We start from the raw sequence: 12,204 nt of genomic DNA on the forward strand, positions 1-12,204 counted from the left end.
TCTAATACTTTTATTTACAAAAATAGAATGAAAAGTGTTATATTCTTATCTGAAGAAACATGGTCCAGGTACGGAGGGAAAGATGTGAGATTATTAAATTAATTTTGATGCCAGGAAACATATTATTTGAATTACTATAATATAGGTCCTAGATTAAAATAGACTAAAGAGATATGACAATTAGATCCAATATATGATTCTAGACTGGATCTTTTATAGAGGGAAAAAATCAAAAGGTATAATTGGGTCAGTTGACCCAATTGTAATATACAAAGTAGATTAAAGTACTACTCCATCAATGTTAAATTTCCTGAATTTGAAAACTAGTGCTGTGCTTATATAAGAGATTATTTTTGTTCTTAGGAAGTGTACATTGAAGTGATAAGGGGTAAAGAGGCATGGGGTATACAACCCTCTTTTAAATGGTTCAGAAAAACTAAGTAACTGTGTGCATATTTACATATGCACACAAATATGTGTGTGTGTGTGTGTGTGTGTATAAAGAGGACAATGGTTAGAACTGTCCTATCTAAATTCTTTGTATGTAATGGAATATCGTACTTAATGATTTAAAAAGTGCTTATTTCTATATTCCAGTAACTATACTAAGCACAATATATACATTATCTTTTAATCCTCACAACTCTTTGTTGCAGCTGTTATTCTTGTTTTACAGATGGAGAACAGGGGCTCAGAGAGGTAGCATTACTTGCCCGTAAGGTCATGTTATGGCTAAGGACTTATATCTCATCGGTCATGTATATGGCTAAGGACATATATCTCATCGGCCCTCAGAGCCATTGTTCTACATCTTTGATTGTTTCCTAGATTGAGATTATTATCTTCACACTTTATCTTAGATTAAATGAAAACCTTCCATGCAATATTATTTTGAGTTTCTTTTTCAAAAACTTTTGTAGGAAAGTTTATTTTCCTAATTGCAAATGTAAAGTAATTCTAAAAGTATAAAAACCCATAGTCCTTACTACCACTTTGTTAACAGTCATTGTACCATTGTTCTGTACATGTAGAAACATACTTCATAATTAATACAAGTAAGTCATATGGGTACTTTTATTTTAACCTTTTAAATTATAGAACATTAAAACTTCTACCAAGTTAATAACTGTGTGTTGGTGAATTATTTTTCATAGAAGAAAAAGTATGTGAAGTCTTTGGCAATAATGATCTCATTCTCTTTTAAAAAGTGTGTTTCTTTTCACTTAGTAAATTTATTTTTACGAATCAGTGCTGCAGAAATAATGAATCATACAGAGATATAGGCAAAGATCATTATTACAGATTTTTCTTATTATAATAGAAAAGTGGAAATAACCTAAATGTCTCAGCAATTGAATGGTTAAGTTATGATATGGTAATATAATGGAATACTGAGGAAGGATTTGATACATTAACTAAAGAAAAAAGATGTGGAACAATGAATACAGTGTGATCCTCCCTCTCAATTTTTTGGTAAATTTGCATACAAAGTGTTATAAATACAAAGAATTTTAAATTAATTAACAGGAGTTGTACTTACCTGTAGATGAAGGGCAGCAGAGAGTGAGAAAGGAACTTCTTGTTTAAAAAAAAAGATTTATTAAGATATAATTCAGATAGTCTACATTTAACCCATTTAAATTATACAGTTCAATGGCAACTATCACCATGGTCAATTTTAGAACCTATTATCACTTCAAAAGAAACTCCATACCCTTTATCTGTCACCTCTCTTACCTTTTATCTCCCCATCCCTAAGCAATCACTAATCCACTTTCTATAGATTTCCCTGTCCTGGACATTTCATATAATGGAATCATATGATACATGACCTTTTGTGAGTGGCTTCTTTTACTTAGCATAATGTGTTCAAGGTTCATACATATTAAAGCATATATCAGTATTTCATTCCTTTTTATGGCTTAATAACATTCCATTTCTGGGTATATAACATTTTGTTTATCCATTTATTCATCAGTGGACATTTGGGTTATTTCCACCTTTTGATTATTTTGAATAATGCTATTATAAATGTGTGTACATGTGTTTGGATATATGTTTTCGTCTCTCTCGGGTAGCTAAATACATAGGAGTGGAATTGCTGGGTCCGATGGTAGTTCGATGTTTAATTGTTTGAGGAACTGCCAGACTATTTTCCAAGGAGGCTACATGATTTCACATTCCCACCAGCAATGCATGAAGGCAGTTGTTTACTTTTTACACCTGTATTTTAGATTTTATTAGACTAACATTAATAACACAATTCTTCCTTTTGTGGTGATAGTATAATTATAACTCTAGGACCCAAGTTTTGCCAGCCAGTTGCTGAATATTTCTTAAGGATTGGTCATATCTGCCCTTTATAGTTCTATAAGGACCTTCAGCAGCTACTTAATTCATATTGGTTGCAGAGTTACTTATGATCTTGGCTTTTTCTTAACATCTTGGGCTTCTATAGAAAGTTTATCTTTCCTCAGATGCTTAAAGCAGCACCTCTTACTTTGAACTGTTTTTATGTTTTTATAACTGCCCTGGTGACCATAAATTCTTTAATCTTTGTTAGCCTCGACATTTAGGCCTTTACTTATTACTGTCAGTTATATTCCAGAATACCTTTCACATCCTTATTCCAAATCAAGCCACATTCCTCCTTCCTGTAATTCTCTCTGGATTCTATTTTTATTCTTTTTGTTCTTTGATCCAGTTATTACACAGTAACCAGAATGATCTTAAAATCAAATCATACCACTCTGCTGTTTAAAACCGGTTAGTGGCTCCCCATTGCACTTGGAATATAGTTTATACTCCTTACTATTTACATGTTCCTTCTCTTGTACATTTCTTCACCTTTAAGTTGGACCACTCCTCTTTCTGACTCAGCACATTTTCTCTGTACTGGTTTCCTCCTTTTAATCCTTCAGAAATGCCAGTCTTTCCTTTGTCAAGTAGCACATGCTATTTGTTCACTGTACCAGAAGCTTGCCTTGCTTCACCTAATCTGAAGTAAGACTCCCATACCCCTGCCCTTCATCCCATCTCTGTATCAGCTTCTTGTTTATTTCATTCATCACATTTAGCCCAATTTGTTTCTATCTTCCACACTGGAATATGCTCTTTTTAGTGCAGGAACAAGCACAGTGTCACATTGTCTGACACATACTAGGTTCTCAGGTAATTGTTGAATGACTGAAGTACAGCACACCATTTAGAGTTTGTATTTGGTGTAGAAATGGAAGTTGTCCTTTCTGAGTAACAACTATTTAAATTGAGTGAGACTTTTAATTCTAAGTGGCAAATCTTTGTCTTGGTATTTCTGTATTCATTAAAAAATTGGGCTTGACTAGGAAGATACCTAATGTGGATATGTCTGCTGATTAAGAATTAACTTTGAAAATGGAATTTGATTTCTAGTTCCATGTCACTGCAGGTGAGTACATTTCAGTTGGGATAGCGCTAACTCTGTGATGCCTGTGAGAGTTTTTCTTTAAATTTTGCTAAAAAAAAAAAAAATTTCTTGAAAGACACATGCATAGGGATATGTTTACTGTACAAACCACTGTTTTTTTGACGGTTAAAACTTAAATTAGGTTTTCAGTAACTGGGGGTTTTGAGGTAGAAGAATTCCTGTTATTTTTAAGAAAAACTTTTATGTGAAAATTTCAAGTGTATAAAAGTAGAGAAAATAGTTTACTAAATTTCCATTAACTTATTGGGCTTTAAAAATTATCAACTTGTGGCTCTGTTTGTTTCATAGACACTTATTCTGCCTTCTCCTCGATACATCACTTCATCTGTTTGTATTTAAAATTTATACATAAAAGGAACTTAAAAACATAATCACCAAAAAAAAAAAAACCCACCCTCATAAGCACAACAACATTGTCAATTATATAAAAATTAATAAGTTTCTTAATATCAAATATTTAATATCTGGTCAGATTTCCCTAAACGTCTTAATTTATTTTTATGCTTTCAGTCAGGATCCAATAAGATCCATATATTGTAGTTGGTTGACATGTCACTTAAGTCTCTTTTAATCTGTAAGTTTCCCCTTCATCTCTCTCTTTTCTTGCAGTTTATTAAAGAATGTAGGCTATTTTCCTGTAGTTTTCCATATTTCATTAGCAGTTATAAAATGGTGATACCTATTTCTCTTTCCTCCTTTATGTATTAGGCAGTATACTCCCCTTATCAACTACCTGATTGTACAGAGGTTTAGTTTATATAGGAAAAGCAGGATAAATACTAATTCTTTCCCCTTATTTTTAATAATTTTCAAAAATAGGAGGTTGATTATTTAGCATCTTCCAGTGGTGACCAGTGAGAGAGAGAGAATCATTATGACTTGTATTTAAATACATTGAAACTCAATCTGTTGCACATACTACTTTTGTTCAGATTATTCCATATTTGGTCACTGGGTCTGTTCAGGTTGGCTCCTGAGTCCTTTCAATATAACCTTAATAGTTTTCGATAATTTCCTTGCTTTCCAACTTAATAATGTGTTCCAGAATCAACCTGTACATTACCTGTTCTAGGCTGGGAATTGGCTATTTCTCATTAGCACTGGCTGCTTCTGAGGTGGGAATTAGTCTTTACAGTCTAGATGATTAGAATGCTCATTGCTGTTGGATTGGTCCTATAACTTTTTGCAGTAAGATTAGTTTTAATATTTCATGGAAGACTTTGATTATAGTCATACTCTTCACCTTTTTACTGAGCTATATAAGTCATATCACATAAAACTCACCTCTTTAAAGTATACATTTCAGGATTTTATTGTATGTCTATAATGTGCTAAATCACCACTATCTGATTCCAGAACATTTTCGTCATCCTGCAAAGATTCTCTGTACCCACGAACAGTCACCCCCTATTTCTTCCTCAGCCTAACTACTGACAACCAGTAATCTACTTTGTCTTTATGGATTTGCTTATTCTAGACATTTCATATAAATGGAATTGTATGGTATGTAGTCTTTTGTGCCTGGCTTCTTTCACTTAGTGTAATATTTTCATAGTTCATCCACGTTGTGTCATGTATCAGTATTTTAGACCTTTTTATTGTTGAATAATATTCCATTGTGTGGATAATACCACATTTTGTTCAGTCATTTTATCAGGTGATGGATATTGGGTTGAACATTTGGGCTGTTTCTACTTTTTGGCTATGATGAATAATGGTGCTATGAACATTTGTTTACAAGTTCTTGTGTGGATATATATTTTCTTTTCTCTTGGGTATATAACCTGGAGTGGAATTGATGGCTCATATGGTAACACCGTAAGTTTTTAAGGAATTGGCCAACTGTTTTCCAAAGAATTTGTACCATTTTCTGTTCTCACCAGCAATATGTGAGTGTTTCAAGTTCTCCACATTCAGCCTACGTTTTGGACGTTGATATCTTCATCACTGAAATTGCCTTTTGAGTTTTCTGTTTTGCAAAACGTATCAAATTTACTTCTATTTGTCTGAAATATAGCAGTTGGAATGTGTTTGATACTATCATTAGAAACACAATTCTAAAACAAATACCTCTTGCAAAACATTAGGACAGGTTTGTTTGTTTTTAAGATTCATCCAATAGGTGTTTCTTAGTAAAATTGAGTTCCATGACTTGTATCTATCTGTCTGTCTGTCTGTCTGTCTGTCTGTCTGTCTATCTATCTATCTATCTATCTATCTATCTATTTATTTGTAGCGCCTACAGCTCCTGATATTCCAAGGTGGTCTCCCATCCAAGTACTAACCAGGTCCGACCCTGCTTAGCTTCTGAGATCAGACAAGATTGGGCATGTTCAGAGTGGTATGGCTGTAGACGACTTTTATTTTTTAATTTTTTTTGTAGTTTTTTTAAAAATTATTTTTATTTAGTTTCAAGTATACAGTATATTGGTTAGACATCTATATGGTTTATAAAATAATCCCCCCAATTGCACCCTCCCTCCCCTGACCCTCTGCCTAGCCAATGTCCTAATGCTAACTGCATTCCCTATGCCATGCTCCCCATCCTTGTGACCATCCATCAGCTACTAATTTGTACTTCTTTAGCCCTTCACCCCATTCTCTAGTCCCTCAAACTCCCCTTTCCTCTATCCGACATCAAATTGTCCACTATATTTGTGAGTCTGTTTTTGATTAGTTTGTTCTTTTTATTCCTTAGATTTCGCATATAAATGAAATCATACAGTGTTTATCTTTCTGACTTAAATACCTTCTAGGTCGATCAAAGCGATATCTTTTCCATCTCCTTCCTTTTCATATGTGAGGGTCTTGTTTTCTTATCCTTTCAGCCACTCTGTCTTTTGATTGGAGCACTTAATTCTTTTCCAATTAAGGCACTTATTGATAGGAATGTAGTTGTTACCATTCTTTATTCCTGTTTTTGATAACATGTTTTTTCTTCTTAAAGAAGTCCCTCTAACATATCCTGTAATACTGGCTTGGTGGTGATAAATTCCTTTAGCTTATTTTTGTCTGAGAAGCTCTTTATCTATCCTTCAACTCTAAGTGATAGCTTTGCTGGATAAATTATTCTTCGTTGTAGAACCTGGGTCTTCATCCTGTCGAATATTTTGTGCCAAGCCCTTCTGCCCTGCATAGCTTCTTTTGAGAAATCAGCTGCCAGTCTTACGGGTTATCTCTTATATGTAATTATTTGTTTTTCTCTTGCTACTTTTAATATTCTTTCTTTGTATTTAACTTTTGGCAGTTTAATTATGATGTGTCTTGGTGTGGGCCTTTTTAGATCCCTGAATTTTGGAACTCTCTGAGCTTCTTGGGGTTTTATGTCCATTTCCTTCACCAGGTTAGGGAAGTTTTCCATCATTATTTCTTCAAACAGCTGTTCAGCATCTTGATTTTCTTCAGTTACACTGATCAGACGAATATTTGGAGCCTTAATAGTGTCCCATATCCTCCTTAAATTATTTTTATAGTCTTGGCATCTTTTTCTTGACATTCTGATTGAGTGTCCTGATTGGCTTTCCTGTCCTCTAGATAGGGCATTTGATCCTCTTCTTTACTCACTTTGTTTATTCCTTTGTTTATTCCATTTAATATACTTCTCATCTTAGATAATGTATTCTTCATTTCAGACTGGTTCCTTTTATAATTTCCATTTCCATTTTTATGTTTTTTGCCTCTTCATTGAAGATCTCACTGAATTTATGAAGTTCATTGAGCATCTTTATAACCAGTGTTTTGAACTCTGTATGTTAGATTACTTGACTCCATTATATCTGGATTTGTGTTCTCTTCTCTCATATGGCTTCTGCTTCTTTGTTTTCCCATTGTGTCTGCCTTTCCATGTCTGTTTCTACATACTAAGAAAAGCTCCTAAGTCTCCCGGTCTTATTAGTGTGGATTTGTGAAGTAGGTGTCCAGTGGCACAGTCCTGAGAAGGGGTTCAGCTACAGGCCAAACTTAGCCCAAGCCTCTACCACTCCAGGGCCACCTGTTAAGATTCAGCCAGCAATCCACAGATACTGTGCTTATAGTTGCCTCAAAAGGCCACACCAAAAACCGAGGCTGCCTCCATTGTGAGTCTCAGCAAGGAGCATCTGACTCACTGAGGACACACCTGCATGTGGCTTTGGTGGGACTGCGAGTTGGGGGAGGCAGGGTTTCAGGGCATCCTCTGGGCGGAGTGACCTCTGTTATCTAGCCTGATGACATCATGCCTGTGGTGGTTCTGTGTCCGTACCCTGGGCAGGGGGAGGGCTCAGCAGGGAACAATGGATTCCACCTGCACTTCTGTCCCCAGTGAGTCTCGCCTTGGCCCTCACTCCAGCAATGTCTCCCTGTAAGTCCCTGGTATCCCTTATGTGCAGCCGAATTGGCACTAGTATTCAGAGCGAGGAGAGTCCATCACCGCAAAAATCTGCTCGCAGATGCGGCCCCTTTAAGAGGCTTCTGCTGCTGCCACAGCCTCCGTCTCAACTAGCCGCTCGGGACTGGGCAGCCCCGCGTCCTCGCCCCGTCCTACCTTCTGCAGAGTGTTTTCTTGGACTTCTCTCTAATTGTATGGCTTGTTCCTCTAGATCCCAGATGATTTTTCCTTGCTGCTGCTCCTTGTTTCTATCACAACTTTGATTTGTGACAGAACAGAGCCTCTATCATCTACACCATTTTTTTTTTCTCCCAGTTCCATGACTTTTAATTCACAATTGTCTTCTTCAGATCTAGAATAGTGCCTGGAATATAATAGGTATTGAATAAATATTTATTGAAATGAATGAATAAAAGATAATTTTATGCCAATTGGTTCTTGAGCTAGGTCAATTCACAGAGGTTTGTTTTGGGCTTGAAGGGTGGTAAGGATGATGATGCTGATTTGGTTTGTCACTGAACAACTTAGTTTTTCTAGTTCTTCCTCATCCTTCCAGCCTCTAAACAATGGAGTCCTTGGTCTTCTGTACTTGCTCCCAAATTAACTAGCTTTAATGCCTTCCACACATTTATGTCTCTCACATTCAAATTAATAATCTCTAGCTTCCCTCTTCATTTCCAGGCTTGTTTATTCAGTGTTCTACTTGGTATCTTTAATTGGATATCTAATAGGCATCTTAAATATGGCAAGTCTAAAACAGAACCTCTGATTACCTCTTCCCCCTTTCGTACCTCGCATAGAGTGGGGAATCCATTTTTTTAACGGTCTTCCCTCATCGGTAAATGAGAATCCTTGCTTCTAGTTGCTGAGGCCAAAAAGTTTGACTTCTCTTTTTCTCTGACCTAATTCATTAGCTAAATCTTATATAATTTCAGAATCTCTCCAGAATCCAGCAATGTCCTACCATTTCTATCACTGCTACTTTGTAGTGATTATTGCCTATTGTCTTTATGCTTCCTCCTGCACTCCTAACACCACCCCCCGCCCACACCTCCCGCAAGCAGTCTAGCATATTCCCCAACCAGGGCCCTCTTTTAAAATAAGTCATTTCATGCCAGTTCTCTGCTCACAACTGCACAGGGTTCCACATGTTCTGGGCCCTGCTGCTTCTTTGATGTCCTCTGTTCCCTCACACTGCTTTGAGAGAGCTTACTTTCGATATTGAATCCCAGACCCCCTAAAATATCCTGTATTCATGGAAGTTTAGCAAACTAGAAATGCTGGCTTTGCATAAAGTTAATCTTTTTTTTAAAGCAACTTAAAGATGAAGCTACTGTTCTTACTAACCTATCTTTGAGTTTCTGGTTGAGTGTTCTTCCTCCACCTTTTGTTTATTTTAAAAACCTGGTTAATATATTAGTACTGTTTATGTGAATTTTCAGATAAGCATAGAATATTGAGGCAATAAGGCAATTTTTTTTCATATTTTGCTTAGTAAGCTGGTTTGGGTCCCATAGATAGGGAGAATCCTTTTTGAATTTATAGATAAAACATACTGTAATATTATAAAAATGTTTTTCTGCTTATAGGTTAATTATTGTTTTATTCTTTTCATCCAAGGTTTATAATATTTTTTATATTACTATCAACTTTAGGAATATGAGCCTTTGTTAACGTTTTTGCCCAAATAGGTTAGGACCAGGGCAATTTTCACAAAGGTATATGGAGTTTGGATTTGACCTGTGGGAACTGGCTGGGTAATAGCTCTTTCTTGGCTAACTCTGGTCGAGTGTTTGGGTCTGTGTATATGCAGTTTCTTTAATTAGGGTGTGGCCAAGTAGGGGGGAAATCGCCAATTTGTTCCTTTTTTCCTTTTCTTTTCTTTTTAAAGGTCCAGGCATAAAGGAAAGAAAAGCTTTGCCAGGCGTTGAAGAAGGGACAGGGATCTGTCCTCCTAATCTGGGCCTCCTGTCATGGTAAGTACAAGATAAATAACAAAAAACTTGGAATTGAACTCTGTCCCGACAATTAAGTGAACATTAATATGTTTATAGTTACCCATTTTTGTTCTAAGAAATTATTTCATCTTTCCTTTCCCAGAACTCTCTCCTTCTTTCCTTTCTTTTATCGTTTACTTAGTAGTAATAATTATAGAGTATTCTAGTATACTAGAGCAGTTTCATTTTATTAATTTTAGTTCTGTGAGTTAGATGTTGTCTCTTTGCAGTCAGATAGTAAATGAAGTCAAGACTAAAAGCTATGATTCTTGGACTCCAGTTTTTTTGTTTTTTGTTTTTTGTTGTTGTTGTTGTTTTTTCCTGGGAAGGATGCTGTAGCAAAAACTGTGTGTCTGAGAGACAGAGAATTATGATATGGTCATACACATATTCTTTATTAATTTACCTTTCTGGATAGAGACAATCCCCTGCATTCTTTGTTCAATTTAAGGAAGTATTTTTATCCTAGAGAAGGTGAAGCAGCTCTGCACACCCTGCCTACATCTTTGACTAAAAGCATCTTATGGACGTTTCAGTGACCTGTGGGCCATTCAGGGCTCAGGCTCGGCCCATGCAGAGAAGATGAAGCAATGAGCCAGCCACATTTTTATTAATCCTGAGAATATGTAAATAGCCCTTTAAGTCTTAAAAAAGAATGGTCCTCTGTAATATTGTCTTGCTTCTACCTTGTGATGTTTCCTAGATGCAAACCATTTCATGCTGGTGCACAAGGAAGGAATTGAAAAGGCCATGTTAATTTCAAGCTTCATTAGGGACATGGGTGGAAAATGGATTTCAAAATTGAAAACAAACTAAAACAGAAAAACTAGTTGTGCAGAAATGTCATATTAAAAGGAGGAGAAAGGTAACTCATCTCAAGCTGGGCCAATATTTTCTTCATTTATGGGCATAACAACTGTGTATCCTAGACCTAAACACTGATGAACTTTTAATGTTATTTCTCTAGACTATATTTTATTGGTTTTCCCACAGAGTTTTTAATGAATTGAAAAAATGTTTGCCTGATATTTATATGGTGTATATGCCAGTGCTAATGAATAGCAAATGATGAGCTTATGAAAGCAGCTATGTTGTGTACTGAGGGGTTGTTCTTCATTGTATACCACATAGCTAGCCCAGAAACAATGTGGTCCTCATCTTGGTGCTGCTGGAGTCTCTGTGGTGCCCTGTAGACAGTCCTCCTGGTGGGCTGGAAATGCTTCTTTGTGCAGTAGTTGGGAAGCAGTATGGCCATGTGTCTTCAAAGTTTTTTTTTCACAAGCTAGCATTATAACAGGTTTTTACAAGTACTCTTTTACGATTCTACCACCAAAACCCATGGTTGTATTCATTTCTAACTAGTCCAGTGTCCATATGTATATTTTATGTAGTTAGAGTTAAAGCATAATTGTTTTCTATTTTACTAATTATTAAATGAATTAAACATTTTCCCATGTTGATTTATTGGTTCCTTATGTTCATTTCATTATACATAATACTTTGCAAGTTGTTGGACCATTGATTTAATTAATATTAATTAACATATTCTATTGTTTTAGCATTTAGGTTGTATGTCCTTAATTCTTACTTTTTGTGTAGAGAATTCAGGGGCACTGAGTTTCCTTCCCTCTCCCCTTTTAATGCTTACCTCTGTACCAATTTGAGTAACATCTTTTCTCATATTTCTAAAGGTCTTAAATGAGATTGAAACCTCTCTTTTTTGGGAGGTTAAGCATTAGGAAAATATGTTTTCATGGCTTGGTATGGAAAATCTCAAGCTATACAAAGGGAGAATGGTATAGTGATCTTATATATGTGTATCAGTCAGCTACAGTAATCATCAGTTCATGACCACTTGTTTCTTCTAATTCCCTCACTCCCACCTCTTTGGATTATTTTGAAACAAATCTCAATCATTATAACATATGCATGAACTTTCAGGACTGTTGCCTGTAACCAAACAAAAGTATAACAAGGGAAATTGTATTTTTGATTGTCTTCAAATACTAGTCTTGCGAATAGTGATTGGAATTAACAATGGTGCTGATAATTAACTTTCACTTTTACATTTTGCTAAGTGTTCCTACACATATTTCACTCTTAGGTGTAGGTAGAGTTTTTTATCCTGGGATGCTGTATTTGAATTTAGTTAATAGGTATTTTGAGTCATCTCTTCCCCATGTTCTTTAAATATATATCTTTAATGTTGACTTCCCCTCTGAGGTGTGGACTTATCTCTCTTACCTGCATAGGTCAGTCAATAGCAGAAACTTGTCTGGAACTGTGGTGACTGATCTTTTACAAGATTTTTGTAGGTGACTCCACTGACCTTACGGAGCTGGTGGAGACTTTAATAAGTGCCAGATACTACAATG

The 12,204-nt window shown here is 35.7% G+C and overlaps 1 protein-coding gene and 1 pseudogene across 15 annotated transcripts in view; one reads left to right on the plus strand and one right to left on the minus strand.

Moving 5' to 3' along the window:
* The window catches only part of MTMR3 (myotubularin related protein 3), a 121,816-nt gene that overhangs the window by 56,142 nt on the left and 53,470 nt on the right, over window positions 1-12,204 (plus strand). For all 15 annotated transcript variants that reach the window (XR_005652590.1, XR_005652592.1, XR_005652591.1 and 12 more), the window contains one exon: window positions 9,724-9,808. Coding sequence is in view for 12 of the 15 variants with exons in the window: in XM_039861842.1 (XP_039717776.1) it covers window positions 9,806-9,808 (3 nt within the window). In the remaining 3 variants the exon portion in view is untranslated. The remainder of the gene's footprint in view (window positions 1-9,723; window positions 9,809-12,204) is intronic.
* On the minus strand, window positions 5,703-5,821 carry LOC120602059 (uncharacterized; annotated as a pseudogene).

The sequence above is a fragment of the Pteropus medius genome, unplaced genomic scaffold (genome assembly GCF_902729225.1).
Source record: "Pteropus medius unplaced genomic scaffold, Ma_sr-lr_union100, whole genome shotgun sequence".
NCBI classification, from domain to species: Eukaryota; Metazoa; Chordata; class Mammalia; order Chiroptera; family Pteropodidae; genus Pteropus; species Pteropus medius.